Source organism: Thamnophis elegans, chromosome 3, assembly GCF_009769535.1.
Source record: "Thamnophis elegans isolate rThaEle1 chromosome 3, rThaEle1.pri, whole genome shotgun sequence".
NCBI classification, from domain to species: domain Eukaryota; kingdom Metazoa; phylum Chordata; class Lepidosauria; order Squamata; family Colubridae; genus Thamnophis; species Thamnophis elegans.
In genome coordinates this window covers 30,303,464-30,321,656 of record NC_045543.1, presented here as the reverse complement: position 1 = coordinate 30,321,656, position 18,193 = coordinate 30,303,464, and the positions used below count along the sequence as shown (strand labels likewise).

At 39.4% G+C, this 18,193-nt stretch overlaps 1 protein-coding gene across 1 annotated transcript; it reads right to left on the bottom strand.

Moving 5' to 3' along the window:
- Nucleotides 1-2,990: 2,990 nt before the first annotated feature.
- LOC116505857 (cytochrome P450 2K1-like) lies at nt 2,991-17,631 on the bottom strand. The gene is made up of 9 exons (XM_032213299.1): nt 17,449-17,631; nt 15,486-15,648; nt 14,253-14,402; nt 13,052-13,212; nt 12,608-12,781; nt 9,712-9,856; nt 5,145-5,329; nt 4,269-4,410; nt 2,991-3,175 (listed from the first exon to the last, which is right to left on the bottom strand). Exons 1-9 carry the CDS (start codon nt 17,629-17,631, stop codon nt 2,991-2,993), a joined length of 1,488 nt encoding a protein of 495 aa, XP_032069190.1.
- Nucleotides 17,632-18,193: the final 562 nt, after the last annotated feature.

Sequence of the window (18,193 nt, the reverse complement as noted above, 5' to 3'; positions counted from 1 at the left end):
AGATTTCCTAAAATGGGTGTAGTCCTGGGTCATGGAGGGACGTTGTGGGAGCTGTTACTCCAGAAACTTTCATCCCAAAGGTGCTTTTTCAAGAGGTAACTGTTAACTTTCTGGTTAACTTTACCAGAAAGTCCAGTTGCCTCTTGAAAAAGCACCTTTGGGACAATCATGACCTGAATGACTAAGAATTTCCATAGACATCCAGGGGCTGCCCTTTTTCAAAAGAAATATAATTGCAAAAAGAAATAGTAATAAAATTAAAATCTCTGAATCAGTCATAGCCCATCTATTCTTTCTACCAAATCATCAGCATGTCCTATATAAGAGGGGACCTCCCTCTTTTCCCTTGTTTTTTCTCTCCTCCCCATTAATTTGACCTGAATTTGCCTATGTATGGGCAGGATCTGCAAAGCCTTTGCAAACAAGTTTAAACTTATTTGAATTTTGCAACAATTAATTTTTTCCGACAGATGGTATGAATATTTTAGAGAGCCTTGATGGTAAACGTTTCATCATTCAGTTAAGTAATTCTGCAAATAGAATTGAACTAATCAAGATCAGATCCAAAGAAGAAAAGAGATCTGCCTTCTTGAGTCATTATATAAATAATTATTTAGCCAATGTTTTCACATAGTGATAAAGATTTTTCATGTCTTTCTGAGCAGGAAAAGAGGAATATTTTACGTTTTCTGCACAATATTTTATTTGGGCCACAAAGATTTCTGAGACAAACTTTGTTTCTTCTTGTGGCACTGAAGGACTATCTGTATGGGAGAGCTGATATACGTACTGTGGATAAGAACTGGCATACAATTGAAATTCCTCATCTAAATTGGTTCCTACCTTGGCATTTGGATAGGGTTGACACAAAAGTAGAGGTTATTTACTGTATGTACATTTCTATACACGGCTACAATTGGGTTCTTTTTGTTCCCTTTGTACATGCTAAGGAAAATTTTTTCCTTCATTCCTTCCGCCCTCCCTCCCTCCCGCCCTTCCCCTTTTTCCTCTCTTCCTTCCCTGCAGGAAAAATGCTAGGAAGAAAAGTATTCCAAGAAAGTGTGTAGAAGGGACCACCTTCTTTTCTTTTTTTGGTCATTTCGGTCATAAAAGTCTATTTACAAAGATCTTAGCTGTTTGGGTTTTTGTAGGTACTTTGCATCCTTGAAAGAAAATTGATACCATTCTTTCTCTAGTCTTCCAATGCCCTATGCTTTGCAAATGGTTGCTTTTGAGAGCAACTTGGAACTATTAACTGGTTCAGAATGTGGCAATGTAGGCAGTGTCGGACATGCATTCATATGCCTATGAGACATCCTTCCTCCACCAGTAGAACTGGTTACTAGTTTGTTTATGCTTGTGATTTCAGGGGCTGGTTGTGACCTATAAACCTTACATGGCATACTGTAAATCCTAGGTATTTGAGAGACCGCTTATTGATAAAATACAAAAACAGAAAGTTAAACAAAATTTAAAATATGAAAGAAAAAGTGCAGGAAAGAAAAACAGAAATTAGAAAAAACAAGCAAATTCCAATCCTCTATATAGCAGTTCCAAACAAGCTTAAAGTCACAACCCCTGGTATGCCCCAATTATGGGAGGAACCAGACAGAAAGCATCCAGACAGAAAGCCCAATATTTTTATTGTTGCCTTTATTAAAATACTACACACACACACACACACACACACACACACACACACATTAAATAGCAGTTAGCAATAGCAATAGCAGTTAGACTTATATACCGCTTCATAGGGCTTTCAGCCCTCTCTAAGCGGTTTACAGAGTCAGCATATCGCCCCCACAGTCTGGGTCCTCATTTCACCCACCTCGGAAGGATGGAAGGCTGAGTCAACCTTGAGCCGGTGAGATTTGAACTGCTGAACTGCAGATAACAGTCAGCTGAAGTGGCTTGCAGTACTGCACCCTAACACATATATATATGTAAAAAAAATATCTTATATACATATATATATATCCCCTGTCAACACTTTTTAATTAACAAAATAAAAAAATAACACGGTTTATTTAATTGATTTCAGCAAGATAAATTTTTAATACATTTCTTTTCTTTTATACAATTTAGCCAGAGGTGTTATTCAGCAGATTCTGACCAGTTCTGGAGAACTTGTAAATGCCACCTCTGACTGGCCCTCCTCCATCTATTCTCTGCCTCCCGAATCCCAGCTTATCAGAAGGAAATGTGGATTTTGCAGTAACCTTCCTGTCAGTTGCTGCTTCACTTAGTAATCAAGAAAGAAACCACTCAACTCCATTTTGCAGAATTAAGAGTACTTTTACTGATTATAAGTAAATAGAAGCTAAGCAAAGCTGGATCTGAGCAAAAGCGCACGAAAGCATTAGATACCAATACATGACCCATTCCCCTCCCCCTGGTAACTCCAGTCCATAGTCCAATCCAATATCTCCACAGCTGTCAGGTGGGAGACATCTTCAAAAATAATCATCAGGTTGGTATGCCGGACAGTTGGCCTTGGCGGGAAACTCCCCTCCTTGCCACATGCGCAGACAATGGTGAGAACAACTCTCAATTAACAATCCTCCTGTACAGATTATTTCCCTCACCCAAATACCATGCCCTCCCTCCCCATTTCAAAGCCAAAAAGCAAGCAGCATAACAGAGGCTGACATTGCCCCTGGAGTGGGGAGGGAATGAAGATTTTACAGTATCCTTCCCCTGAAGTGGGGAGAGAATGGAGATTTTACAGTATCCTTCCCCTGGAGTGGGGTGGAAATGGAGTTTTTGCAGTATCCTTCCCCTGCCATGCCCACCAAGCCACACCCACAGAACTGGTGGTAAAAAAAAATTAAATCCCACTACTGAATTTAGCCATTAAACAACTTCTAAAAACTGGACCATATGGCATCAGATTGCCAGATATTGCCTCTCTTTCAAAAAAAAAAAAAAAAAAAAAGGCCATTTCAAAGCATAAAAAACAACAGCTTGTTATTATTGTTTCTCTCAGATCAACGCAAAATAGCACAGGTTTTGAAAGGCATGGGAGAGGCAGTAAGTCCAAAAATGGGGGTGAGATCCAGGCCCTCTTTAGATGTCCCTGGGGGTGGATGGAAGGTAAATCTTTGCAGGAAGCTGGTAAAGAAGAGGAAGAGCACCATTTTGGCGAGGTTCTCACCTGCACACATTCTTCGACCTGGAAGAAAGCATAGATGGCAAAAACAAAGAGTTTATTGGGTTTTTTTTATAAAAAAAACTATTTCACGTGTTTTTCCAATGTCCTATGGCTATGGAGAGATCAGCGCACTGAAAAACAATGATCATAGAGATGGAAAGAAGTTAAAATTCAATAATGGAATAGAGATGGACTGAGTACTAGATGACAGCAGATGTTCTGAATGTGAAAATAATGTCAAAAAAGAAGGAAAATAAATCACAACAAATGGAGCAATGGCCTCTTTTAAGTATCTCAGTATCACATTTCATTAGTTCCTCATGAGCATCCCACCTGCTTATCTAATTCTCTTCTCTTTGGAAATAATTTATTTCTTGGACTGAGAAACACCAGAGAAAGACTTCTTGAAAAGGATGCGAATGAAGATTTTATTGTAGTACATGCATACCCCTGAGCTCTGTTTTGCTGGCACAAATGGGGTGGGGTGGGGGCTGCATGCACACACAACACAAGCTCCATTTTCACTAGGAGAAGCATTGCGGGCAGGTCCTTTGCTGTTTCCAGGCCAGCTCCGCATGCTACAGCTAGGGACCCCATGGGCCAGATCCTGCCTGTGGGCCTTGAATTTGACATTCCTGGTTTAATTGTAGCCCTAGTTTGATTTTAATCCAATTTCCTTTTCTCTAACACTCTTTTTATCATATTATTTCATTTTCCTTTATTGTATTTTATGCTCTGCGACCTTGCTATAACAATAAAAGCTTAAGAAAAGTTAATAAAGGGGTAAAGCTAAAAATACCCAAAATCTGTGTCCATCTGAAGGCCCTGTCAGCCATGAAGGCTGAAAGACAAGATTCATCCTAGACTGCCAAAAAGCAGAGATGATGAGGTCAGTGTAGCAGTAACTCATGCATAGGGTTGATGATTGCCCAGGCAGATTCTGGAATCAATATATTAGATCCCCAATGAGCCTGGCCACACATGTTGTCCATGAGGAGCAAACTTTGTCAAAATAAGGTCTCTGAGATCAAGCTTTTATCAGTTGTTTTCTTTTCAAACAAGGTGTTAAAAGTTGCCTTTATTGAACATAATCCATGACATCAGAGAATCTCACCTGCAGAGAAAGGCATGAAAGCATCTCTCTTCACAAAATTTCCTTCAGAGTCAAGAAAATGCTCAGGATAGAATTCATGAGGTTTCTCCCACTGGGATTCATCATGGAGCACAGAGCCCAGCAATGGAAATATGTATGTTCCCTAAAAATTTAATGGATTAAAAAAAAAAGAACTATATGAAAATGAGTATGTAAATTTAATACATGGCTATAGAAATTATTATAGTTGTTTTGTAAATTGTTTATTGAGAAGTAAATATTTGGCCTGGAGCAACATCCAATCCCTCCCTCCCCGCCCAAATACAATTATGATTTAAAAATGGTATTGCAAAGATGCATACTGAATTAATTACTGGGCATGAAAAACAGACAGGTTCAAAAATTAAAACATGAAGCAAATTAATAGATTGTCCATTGAACCAATTCTAAATACCTCTTAAGCTGTATTTTATCATGCTGAAAAAGAGGACTAACGAGACTAAACAACAGATCATGTAATATCATTCTCATAGATAATGGATCTCAGGTTGGTTCCTGTTTGCTTATATGCAGGTAGACAAGGAGGGAAAATAAAGCAATAAACCAAGACGAGGTAGAAATAAAAGAATAAAACAAGAGAAGAAAGCATCTTTCATAAATCAAGAGTGGGGACAGTTTAGGAATTCCAGATGCCAAAGGAAGACATTTGCCACTGGCACTTTGAGAGATGCATCTATGAGTGTTTTTCTAAAGGGATAACGCTCTATGTGGCCTTATAGCTCTATACTGTAGATCAACTTGTTTCAGCCCATTCCATTCATTTAAGGACTGACTCTTTTACCACATCGTACATGATAGATTAGATCTTTTACAATGCAGTGATTTTAGATTGACCACCTTGGGGATGAAGAAGCCTTTGAAAGTTACGTCCATGGTTGTTGCATGTGGCACATTGGATGGAGCAATGTCAGCAAACCTTTGAACTTCATGAATTACAGCATTGGTGTAAGGCATTTTGAATCGGTCTTCTGTCCTTGGCTGACGAATCCCAATCTCTTTCGCAATTTCTTCTTGGACCTTCCCTGGGAGAATAGAATCACATCACGATGATTCCATAATTTAAATTTGGCTTTAAATGGGAGTTTATGCAAAAATTCCAAAGTACATTTATAGTACAGATCTGAAGATAATCATTTGTGATCTATGCTTGTAATTTTTATTTCGGTACTTTTTTCCCTTTTATTCACCATGTATCTTATTCTATGATTATGCCTGTGCAGAAAAACTCTTATTTATATTAATTATTTATATTTTAAGGTATAGAGATTATGAAATGATTATTGAGATATAAGGAATCAATTAAGGGAATATTGTCCTTCTTGGAATGTATAAATCTTAGCAGAAAACTCTGATTACAGATAAACAGAGTTGGAAGGGACCTTATAGGTCATCTAGTCCAACCCCCTGATCAAACAGGAGAGCCTACACAATTTCTGAGAAATGGTAGACCAATCTTATTATATATTCAGGAATGAAGACAGAGGCTCGTGTCCGGTAACTCTGTAACCAATTTATTATAACACAACTTGTAACATTAACAGGATACGACCAGGCAAGGGTGCTGGTTGAACAATGTAACAAACAGAAGGATATTCTGTGTAGAGAGGTCCGGAAATGTTTGCCACCGCAAGGTCCTTTGCCGCCCCAAGAGCGGTGTACGACCTCACCTGGCAAGAACTAACAGACGGACTTCAGGCATATTACGCGCCTACTCCCCCTCAAATAGCCAGATGCTTCGCTTACCGCAGGCGAGTCCAAAAGCCTGCAGAGTCAGTCAATCAATTTTTGCAAGCCTTGAGAGTTGCTGCAGCACAGTGTGAGTTCCCAGATCTGGAGGCAAACCTCGCAGAGCAATTCGTCTGTGGCCTGAAGGATATTTTCCTTAGGCGTAGGCTTTTGGGCAAGCCTAAGGTCACATTAGTCTATGCCATAGACGAGGCTCGCGCTGCGGAGTTGGCAGATTCATCGTCCAGCGAAATAGAATGCTACCTCGCGCAGATGACAGTTGCTGGAGGGTTACCTGCCACTCAAGCCTCAACCGCTCCAATGCCTCCTCCGCTCCAGCAGCCAACTTACATTACAAATCTAATTGATGAGCTAGCCCCCCTGCCTGACTATCTACAACAACTTCAGGTAGATAGACTCGGGGCACAACCCCGCCGTCAGCAGCCTCGACAAAATCAAGCCATCAGCCGTTTCCCTTCAAACTCCTCTGCTTGCATTGGCTGTGGCGGAGCGCATGCCCGGGCTAATTGCCCCTTCAAGGCAGCGGTTTGCCGCCGCTGCAGAAAGAAAGGACATTTAGCCCATGTCTGCAAAGCCTCACTTCCTACTCCTTCTGCAGCAATCGAGCCACCTCCTCCATATGGTCCTCCTCCACCCCCGCCGAAGAGCTCGCAGCAGCGGAAACCTGCTCAGCGTCAAGACGAATGTTTTAATATCAATCAAGCTTCTTCGTCTCTGCATGACACTTCCATCAACTCATCCTCACAGGGTACGGACAAAGTCAATATTAATATACTGATTGAAGGGAAGCCGTGTCAGATGGAAGTGGACTCCGGCTCCTCAAAATCCCTTCTTTCATGGGACACTTTTTCTCTGTTGTGCCCCCACGTAAAACGTTCTCACTTGTCACCCCTTAACGCAATTTTAACAGACTATCAAGGCTCCCATATCTCTATCCTTGGTTCATATGCCTTGAGGGTTTCTTATGGCAAGTTTTGCGCTGTTTTACCTGCTTTAATTGTTCAGAAGCCCTTACCAGCAATTCTGGGGTTAGAATGGTTTTCTCCCTTGGGTATCTCCCTTCAGGGGATTCATTCTACTGTGGACACGCCCCCAGACATAGCAGCAGTCTTGTCAGACTACGCTGACATTTTTGATGGCCAGCTAGGCCATTACAAAGGTAGCCCCATATCCCTTAGCTTGGATCCCCAGGTTGCACCAATCAGACTGAAGGCCCGCAAGGTGCCCTTTGCCTTAAGGCCAAAGGTTGAAGCGGAGCTCGATAAGCTTGTGGTGCAGGGCATACTGGAGCCCGTCGACCACTCACCTTGGGAGACCCCCATTGTGATTGCGGTGAAGGCCAACGGCTCCATTAGGATCTGCGCCGACTATAAGTTGACCATCAACCTTGGCCTTCAGGCAAACCCCTATCCAGTCCCTGTTGTACAGCACCTGCTCCGCTCCTTGGGGCAGGGCCGTATTTTCGCCAAACTGGATATGGCGCAGGCCTACCAGCAACTCCCTGTGGATGACGATGCGGCGGCTGCCCAAACCATCGTCACCCACCGGGGGGCTTTCCGTTGTCGCCGCCTTCAATTCGGCGTTTCCGTTGCCCCGGGGATTTTCCAGAGCCTCATGGAATGTCTGCTCCATGGGAGCCCTGGAGTGGTACCTTACTTTGATGACGTCCTGATCGCTGCTGACAGCCGCTCAGACCTCATCAAAGTACTGAGGAAAGTCCTCGACCGTTTCAGGGGCGCGGGTCTTAAATTTAAATGCAGCAAATGTTTCTTTGCTGTGCCCCAAGTGGACTTCCTGGGCTTCACAATTGATGCCCAGGGAATTCATCCCACCCTCGTCGCCAGTATTATATATTCAGGAATGAAGACATAAGCTCGTGTCCGGTAACTCTGTAACCAATTTATTATAACACAACTTGTAACATTAACAGGATACGACCAGGCAAGGGTGCTGGTTGAACAATGTAACAAACAGAAGGATATTCTGTGTAGAGAGGCAGCGAAGCAGCTCCAGCTGGACCGGAGAGTTCGTCTGCTCTGGTGCTGAACAACTGACAGTTTGAAATAGTCTGCCTTTTATAGTTCCGCAGACTCACGCGCCTGACAGCCCGGCAACTGACAGGCGCATCTGATTGGCTAAGACGCGCCTGGCTGCTGCCGAACTGTCATTCGTAACAGCGAGGACTAACTTTAACTATACAACAAATCTCTTCTTGAAAGTCTCAAGTGATGAAGCTCCCATGACTTCCGAAGGTAAGCTGTTCCATTGGTTGATTGTTCTCACTGTCAGAAAGTTCCCCCTTATTTCTAGGTTGAATCTCTCCTTGGTCAGTTTCCATCCACTATTCATTGTCTGGCCTTCAGGTGCTTTGAAATATAGCTGGACCCTCTCCTCTCTCTGTGTCAGCCCCTCAAATATTGGACGACTGCTGTCATGTTTCCCCCGGTCCTTCTCTTCAGACTAGCCATGCCCAGTTCCTGTAACCGTTCTTCATATGTTTTAGTCATATGAGAAATCATCCTGGTTTCTCTCCTCTGCACTTTTTCTAGAGTCTCAACATCTTTTTTATAGCGTGGTATCCAAAACTGGATGCAGTACTCTAGATTTGATCTTACTAGGTTTTATAGAGTGGTATTAGTCCCTCACTTGATCTTGATTGTATCCTTCTGTTAATTTAGGATAGATTTGACTTCTTGGCTGCCACTGCACACTGCTGGCTCATATTTAGCTCATTGTCCACAAACATTGCAAGATCTCTTTCACAGTGACTGCAAGTAAGCCTGGTTTCAGCAAGTTTATATGCGTATATTTTGATTTTTCTTACCTAAGTGTAGGACTTTACTTTTCTCTACATTGAATTTCATTTTGTTAGATAGGGCCCAGTGTTCAAGATCCATCTGGATCTTGAGCCTATCTTCTAGGATGTTCGCTATTCTGGCCAGCTTAGCATTGTCTGAAAATTTGGTAAGTTCCTCTTGTATTCCCTCATCTAAGTCGTTTTTTAAATATTGAAGTCTTAGCTCTCTTCAGTCTTAGCTCATATTCAGCAATAATGAGAGGTGATAGGAGCATAACACACATTCTGTGACTGATACATCTTCCAGAAATCCCTGAAAGTACACGTGTGAACCCTTCATATGGTGACATCTTATAATCACTCTCCATCACATTAATTCCTTCAAATATAAATAGATGGGGCAACTCATTCTTGCTTCTTATTCTGCCCCCCCCCATGTTAGAAAGGTAAAGGTTCCCCTTGCACATGTGTGCTAGTTGTTTCTGACTCTAGGGGGAGGTGCTCATCTCTGTTTCAAAGTCGAAGAGCCGGCGCTCTCTGAAGACATCTCCATTGTCATGTGGCCAGCATAACTAAACACCAAAGATGCACAGGACACTGTTACCTTCCCACCAAAGGTGGTTCCTATTTTTCTACCGGTATTTTTACATGCTTTCAGACTGCTGGGTTGGCAGAAGCTGGGACAAGTAACCGGAGCTCACTCCATTGCGGGGTGATCGGAATTTGAACCACTCAACTGCCGACGTTTCTGATTGACAAGCTCAGCGTCTTAGCTACTGAGCCACCACATCTCATCCCCCATGTTATTTGGCAGGTAATTTTATACTTGTATTGAAAATCAATCAAATAAAAACTGCTTACTTTGAACCTCTGGATACTTCATCATTAGGAGTAAGGTCCAGTACAAAGTGTTTGAAGTTGTATCCATGCCGGCAATAAATAGGTTATCCACAACACTTATAAGATTATCCTTATGGAAATAGCTATTTGTTGACTTCTTATTCTCCTGAAGAGTATAAAGAAAAGATATCAAGGACATTCAATGTATGCCTATAATCTACATACATGAACAGATGTTACAGTGGCCTCCAAATTTCCAGTATCAGGAGATTGCAAGAGTTGTAGTTCACAAAAACTGGAACTGTGTTTAGCTTATCTGTAATAAATATTAGGATGAATATCTACAGTGGGCTATCAAACTATATATTAATAGTGACCAAGTCTTGCAAGGCAATGGGACGTGAATGCGAGAAGAAGATGGTTGTGAGGGCAGCTGCTTTTTCACCAGTTGGAGGACTTTTCAGTGGCCTGCGGCCAGCCGCCAGCCTCTTTGAGAGCCAGTATGCAAAGAGGTGGCGCAAGCCAGCGGAGACTGGGTGGGCGGAGTGACCAGCGGCAGGGAGACTGGTTTGGGGGTGTGCCCAGCTGGCCATTATTATCAATTTGCCAGACTGTGCAAAATGTCTGCCACAGCTTCAGGCAAACTGGTGCGAACTGGCTAAATATCACCTCTTGTCAGATGACTGTGAGAGTTTTATTTCACAAAAACTGGAGGACAGTGTGTTGCTTATTTGTAAGGATTATTATTTATAATGAGGGGGGAAAGGCTATCAATATATTTACAGCAATTTATTGAGAATGATTAAATCTAGACTCGAGATTTCTGCTTATAGAAAGCCTTATTAAACAAACGAAAGCGAAATATAAGCATCCTGAATATGTCACGTATATTCCTTCTTCAAATAGCCTTTAACTTATGACCATTCCTTGCAACAGCATTTCAAGTTAAAATGATAGGAATCAAATTGTGCTACCTCTTTGCAACCAATTCTTGGAGTTCCCACAATTACATGATCCTGCTTTGGGTGCTTGGCAGCCATCTAGCACTTACTATAGTTCAGTGACTGTGATTACGTGTGTGCCTTTTGCAATCTTCCTTGCTGTTTCTTCCATAAAGATAAGGGGGGGAGCAGGGATTTTCTGGGGTAAGTCTCTCCACTTGCCCCTCTGCACAACACCACACTCCTTCCCAAGCCATGACTGCCCCCTCCCTTGCAACCTTGAGCACCTCACAATCCCATGGACACCCTCAGTCTCTCCCCATCTGGCAGCAATCACTCCTGGGATAGCAACTTTCTGTTGCTTTCTCCCCTGGTTTTGGTTGTGGGAAGCCCTAGGCAGTTGTGAAGAAGTCCTCTACTAACAACCATTGCAGTTCAGTTAACAATGGCAATTGGAAATGCATGGGTTTCCACCACTAAGCAATTCGGTTGTGCTTTACAACCATTGCTCAGTAACAGATATACCAGGCTGAATTGTTGTCATAAATCAAGGATTATCTGTATTGAGTTGCAGACTATAGTGGAGTGGCTTGCAAAGTAAACTTTAAATCAGAGATTATATTTTTAGATCCTGTATGCAGCAAAACTGACCTTTGGTTGTGTTTGTGGCATGCTGGCTAAAATGAGTCACAGGTTTTGTGTTCTATGATTAGCAGGGAGCCTTAACACTCATATCCTGCCAGAAAGAATTATGCCAAGATCTTGATTGACCAAAAAGATGATGAATACTAGGGTTTATGGACACATCTGTTTATGGCATTTTTATCTTGTAGGCATTTCTTAAAACTTGTGATAATGAGAAACATATGGTAAAGACTATGAATTATTAAATGAAATGAAATAAAGAAAAATTAAAATGTTTCCTGTTTTGGAATTTAAGAGAAAATGGGAAAGGAACTTGATTTAAATGAAGACAGCTTGATCTTGTAGATTGGCATTTATCAATGTATGTAGGGGAAATAAAATTAGGATTAATTGCCACAGAAAGAGCAGAAATATATATCAGAATACATGAACTCAGGACATCCTTCTACTATGGCTGTGTATGGAAGCGCATAGACTGAGTAACTGTTGCACGTTGATTTTCAGTGAATGGTAACAATGGAAGAACCAGGAATGAGTATGGAGGAAAACTGTGATTAACTTTCCCCACCTCTCTCTGTCAGTTCTTCTCAATGCTTAGTCAATGCTTTCTTTCATGAAGAGTGATCTAATTTTAAGTCACATGAAGAAGAAACATTTCAGATTTCAGAGCTCACCTTCACTTTTCCATGGATTTTCGTACTAAAGGTAATCCTTGATTAATGACCACAATTAGACATTGAGAAAAGTGGCTGTTAAGCGAGACCCGCATGTGATTGCTTCACTCAACTGCTAAAAAAACAACAAAAGTGTTACTTTTTACAGGGAAAAATTCCAGTTATTGTAGTAGCTTTAATAGTTATGCAAGGAATAAAGACATAACACAAGGAATGAATCTGTTGGCCATCAAGAATGCTGCAAGAAGTCTTGCTGAGAGAAACCACTCAAGAATTCAGGAAGAGGTGGAGCTACCAAAGAATGAGAAATCTTATATCTTGGAGGGGGTCTTGAATGTTGTTTCAATTTTTTTTAAACATGATCACTTTTTTAACCAGCCTTAGCTGTTTAATAGTGTCTTTGTTGGTGTAGGTTATTAATTTTTATTATTTTTGTTTCAAGTTTATATCCCCACAGAACCTGAGAATGAGATTACACAAATTCCAAACTATACTCAAGCCTTGCTTTCACTCCAGGGAACTCTGTTTTCCTGGACATTTCTAAAGCAAGGATTTTCCCCAGCTGCATGTATTGTTGTACCAGCCAGAATATTTTTAAAACATGTGAAAGAAAAAACATCAGCTACAATTCCTTGCATACTTGAAATGCTTCATTACCTTTTTCTGCCGAACAAGAAATGCATCAATAAACGTCCTCTGATTATTTTCATCAAACTCTTTGAGATTTTCAAGGAATGTGGCCTGTATGAACTCATGGAACTCTTTTCGGTTTTTCATTATTTTTTTAGGACCATCCAAAAGGAATCCCAGCTTGGGAAACACATTATATATCTAAAACAGTATAGAATAATAAGAGAGGTAGCAAATTAACAGAGTGGAATACTATGAATATATTTTATGGTAGACATCTCAAAGCATTTTTATCCAAATAGGTTTGTTCCATAGTCTTCAAAATCATCATCATTATCAACAATTATGAAATATGTGGGTGCTAAATATATGATAAATCAAGTTTTCTAATTAATTAAGAACCAAATCTCACAAATTAAATCTTAATAAACTGTAGGGTTGAAGTTTATTTTATATGAAAGATTACATTACCAACACCGAAGGGGTTCCTACAAGGTGTAAATTTTCTTCAACTAATTCCAGTAGCCTTAGCAGTGTTGCATCTTCATATTCAAATCTCTTGCCAAGTAAAAAAGAAACTATGATATTGGCAACTGCAGCTTTCAAAATTCTTGCTGGGTCAAATGGTTTTCCTGGTCATGAGCAATAAATTAAAACAGAATCGTGAAAGAATCCCAGAATTAAACCTGTTCTTCATGACCTTAAGATTGAGGATAAAATTGCTTATAAATAGCATTTATCATAGAAACTACACTCTGCATAGAAGATAGCAAGAAAACACGGGTTTATCTACAATTTGTTTCTGCTGTTACTTGAAAAAATTTAAACTGTTACAATAAGATGTTTTAAGGACCTAACTTCCCACCCATCATTACAAAAGTGTGTTAACAGAGAGCCCTGTAATCCAAAACAGAGAATGCTGGCCATAAGAATAAACTGAAATTGTCAACAGAACTAATAGACACTAGACTTATAAAGGATGTACAGGAATTTTGATAGGTTAACTTTGATATACTTCTCAGATTTTGCAACCACTATTTTGTCACTCTTTCTTAATGCAGTTTCCACTACCTAATTCCTAAAGCAGATGATGATCATATATTTCCAAACAACATATGGAAATATTGCTGACTCCAAAATCATTTTGGCGAGTTTAATGAATTCTGGGGCTCCTGTGCACCCTGTTTTTCACCCCCTACCCCTAGAATGTCTCTGCAGGCCAAAATTGTTGGTCTTACCTTTCAGTTCCAGCCCACGGGGTTCCCAAAGGTAAGTCCTGCGCTCGGCCGAAGGGTGGGTGGGGCAGCCTCATGGTCCTACGCATGCCAGATTAATGGCTTTGGCAGGCCGCATGTGGCCCATGGACCATAGTTTGAGGACCCATGACTTAAGTTTTAAACTTATTCTGCTTAATTGGGTAACATGAATATCACTGACTAAAAGCCTGAAGGAACAAGTAAGTCCAATTCCTAACACCTTTTTATATACAAAAGCAGTGCTCATATTGAAAAGAATGTATCCTTCTGTAAACTTCAATTGTTAATTTAGTATAACAATTCCTCATAAATAACAATTATTGGCATATTTTTCTGAAAAGTTTCCTCTACATCTTCTATACATAGATTGCCTTGAAAGATAACTAGAAAATATGTAGGACGGAATATCAACTCACCTTCATAAGTCGCATATGTTTTTATCAAGACACTGCACTCTTCACTGATTTTGTCTTCAACAATCCTCTTACCCATCCCATAATCCTGCAATGCAGCTATTGAAAATTGCCGCATCTGTCTCCAGTTCTCACCATGAGCAAAAATAACACCTGGAGAGGTAAAGAAGAGGTCAAATTAGAAATAAGAGTTCATGTCGAAGATCAGTTTGAACCAGGAAAATTCCACCATTATAATGCATATGTCTGAAGAGTATAAAAATTGAGGGGTATGGAAAGCATTTATTTACTTCTAGCACAGCAAATGCAGTATTCATGCTCTCATCACGTGGTTGCCTAAGTGTGAATTTTAGAGTTTAAGCTGCCTATCACGAGTAAGGATTGCAGTTCAGCATCTAAAAATACACCTGGTGTCTCTTGTATGGAGAAATAAGAGAAAATCCAAATGGAACTCTGGGAGAACATTCCCCTGCTCCACTTCCTTCCTTAGACAGTGGACCAGCTAATTCCAACATTTACTACTGATGTGGCTGTACAAATTCTCAGTACCCTAATTTGGGGCAAATGAAGACCCATAAATGCACGATATTAGTGTTTCCTGCACCCCAAATTTGCAAACAAGTAAAACAAACATGTTCAAGGATTGGATTCTTGGATTGGATTAGTACAATTACTCCTCACAGAGTTATCCTGTAGTAAGATGGGTGGCCATTGCATTTAATAAATAAAAAATTGCCATATCTTTTGTTTTCTGTATGCCTCTGTTCGCGCTGAGGGGTTAAGTCAAGTCAATCTGTTGTGATTTCCAGAAGCTGTCCAAGTTCTCTGATGTTACCCTCTATGAAAACTTCAGGTGAAACATTCTACATGTAATCCTTGTTTTGCAACTGCAAATAGTTGTGGTGAAAAGGTTGCTATGTGACATGGTTGTTAAACAAACCACGAGACACACCGGGAGTTAGAGAGAGGGAAGGAGAGAGGTAGGGGGGGGACAGCTGCAAAGATCAAACACCACTAGTTGCTGTCATCTCATTAAGATAAGGCTCTCTTGGGCATTACTTTTAGTTTCATGGAAGAAATTTCGGTGCATGCACTGGTTGAAAAAGGTTTTTTTATACTATTGTTTACTACCACTTATTACCATCATATTTTCATCATATTTCTGAGTGAGTTGTAGATAATATTGATTAAAGTTTTGCTAGGAGTGTCAACTGAAATCCAGAATAAACAACTTACCAAACCCCTTTGCATAGTCCTCAAAAATGGGGACAACAGCTCTCTCTGCAAATGCCTTTGCCTGGTTGACTAAAGCCTCTTTGACTGTCTCATAGCCAGTCAGCACCACCATTTCCTGGCATCCCATTTGAAGACGGAAAATGGGACCATATTCTTTTGACAACTGGAATTCAGCAGATGAAAAACGAATGACAGTTCTGATCAACAATTAGTCTCATGTAAGGAAAATTATGTTACAAATCATGTCTCAAAAATTCAAGGTTGAAGTAATTTCTTTCTTTCTTTTGTGGTATAAGTTATTATACTATTTTTAACAAGCATACAAATACTACTGTCCATTGGATACTCATGACAGAATTTGGTCACATTTTGGAAATTTTAAAGAAGTTAGCTATGCAGGATGGTAACAATTTCTGATATATTAATTTCTAACCCTCCATGCAGCACCATTCTAGATCTACCACACACAACATGGCACGTTGAACTCTCAGCAGTGCACAAGCACTAACCCCTCAAGAAAATGAAACAGTTTTAAGAAATGCCTAGAAAATAAAATGCCAGCAGTTATTCCCAAATCCATCCTGAGTCTAAATCAGCAATTTCCAGTGCTTTGTAATCTTTCCTAAGGTGACAGGAAGAGACTGATACCATCACCTCCGGGATGACATCAGGGAAAGTCTGACTTCCAAGCTACAGAGTTGTTCTTCAAGTACCACATTTTCATTACATTATTAATCATTTATGCTGGACTTGATGTGGCATGTTATTTTTCTCAACTACTGCAGAACCCTCTCTGCTATCTTTCTTTGATACTGAAGGTTGCTAGCATATTTGTTTAATTCTAAAGGACGAGACAGATCTGATAGGGTTCTCCCAATCAGAATGGTTTGGAAGAATTAGCTACTTGCGTACAACAAAAACAGGGACTTAATTAAAAAAGACATGGAATACTTTATCAATATATTTGCTTCTGTCTTGAAACGTTATGTTTCCTACACATTCCTTTCCTCTAATCCTATTTACAAATGTCTCTGTTTATGCTGTAGAAATGGGAACTTTAGACTTCTTTACATGTTCAGTAATGAATTGATATTATTAATGGACAAAGGATTTTTTTAATGCACTCTGTGATGACACCATTTATCACATATTCTCTCATTTTACCAGTCTAAAATGTGATATATTAATGTGCATAATAGCGACAACCTTATCTGCCTCTATAGAAATGCAACAGCTTTCAACTGATTTTATAAACAATATAATATATCAGAATTTGAAGGAATCTAGTGCAAAAGCTCACACACTTACAGTATTTTAAAAATATTGACAGTTGTTATTTATTTTTTACAAATATTTCATACACTTTTGTAAAAACTTCAACATTTTAATGCAGGCTGCAAATCCTTTGCAGGGGGAGGGTAGATATTTCCAATCTTTTAATTCTTTGAACCTTGTCATATTTAAACTGGAATTAAAATCCTTTGAGTAAGGTTCAAAATTATATTTTTTCATTCAGCTGTTTTGGACAAATTCTCTGGAGTAGGAAATAAATTGGAAGTTTTTGAACAATGGGCATTTCACTAAAATTATATTTTATTAAAATATATTAACCTACAGATTATTATATTAATACAGATGTCAATGTAAGATTTTTACATTTTCCTTCCTCTACATAGTCATAGGCAATTTTAACTACCTGTTCAAGTTTCAGATAAATAATTAGAAAAATGTACATTCTATTAACAAATATTTTGTTTGTATAATCCTTCCAGTATATATAACAAATGCAAACATCAAGTTTATGTGATTTTTATAGACTTCCATAGACTCCTTAGAGCCAACAAGGAGCATATCAAGCTTATTCCAGTTAACTGCTTAACCTGATAAATAAACATTAAACATTTATATCAGCATTAATACACTTTGGCAAAGAACATCCATAGTTGTTAATCGTCAGGTTTACCTTTATCATTGTCTTATAAGGCCTCTTGAAATCCATTATGTGCAGATTTCCCAAAATGGGTATAGTCCTGGGTCCAGGTGGAAGGGTTGGGGAGCTGTTTTTCTGGAAAGTACCCATTTTGAAAAGGAATAAAACTGCAAGAATGAATACTAATAAATATAAAATAAGTAAAATCCAAACCATTTCCTTTCAGAAGCAGTTTTTACATAACAATTAGAATGAAATCTGCAAACTGAAATGATACAAACATGAATTTTAAACTATTGCACTAAGCAGAAACTCAGCTACTGTTTCTACAAAATCATCAAACTGTCCCTTATGGTAAATCACTTTGAACCTTGCTTTGGTTTACTATCTCCTCCCTAGGAATTGGTTATATATTTGATTGTTTACCATACATTGTGGGTGGTGCTTATCCTTAAATGAAGGCATTGCAAAACAGATTTAAATTTATTTGAAATGCACAGCTATCAATACTTGAAACACTTTTTAAAGATTGGATTATAACATCCTTTTGTTTGTCATTTCAGATAAGGAATCCAGAAAATGGAATCATTTAGTCCATTAATGTGCTAGATCCAAAGAGCAACAATGATTTATCTCCTTGAGTAATTATTCAGCTAGATAATTTCCCATTTCTGCCCTATCAACTGAGAAGGAAGTGGGGACTTTTTCCTATTTTCTGCTTGATTCATTACTTCTGTCACACAATTTTCTGAGATGTAATTTCATTTGCTGTGATTAC

What these genes read in the sequence shown, in the direction of transcription:
- LOC116505857 (XM_032213299.1), bottom strand. Translation starts at nt 17,631, where the DNA reads ATGGTTTGGATTTTACTTATTTTATATTTATTAGTATTCATTCTTGCA. An exon ending in CTTATAAGACAATGATAAAG is followed by an intron (nt 15,649 to 17,448) that starts GTAAACCTGACG and finishes GCTGAATTCCAG; the next exon opens with TTGTCAAAAGAATATGGTCC. An exon ending in AACATATGCGACTTATGAAG is followed by an intron (nt 13,213 to 14,252) that starts GTGAGTTGATAT and finishes GCTCATGACCAG; the next exon opens with GAAAACCATTTGACCCAGCA.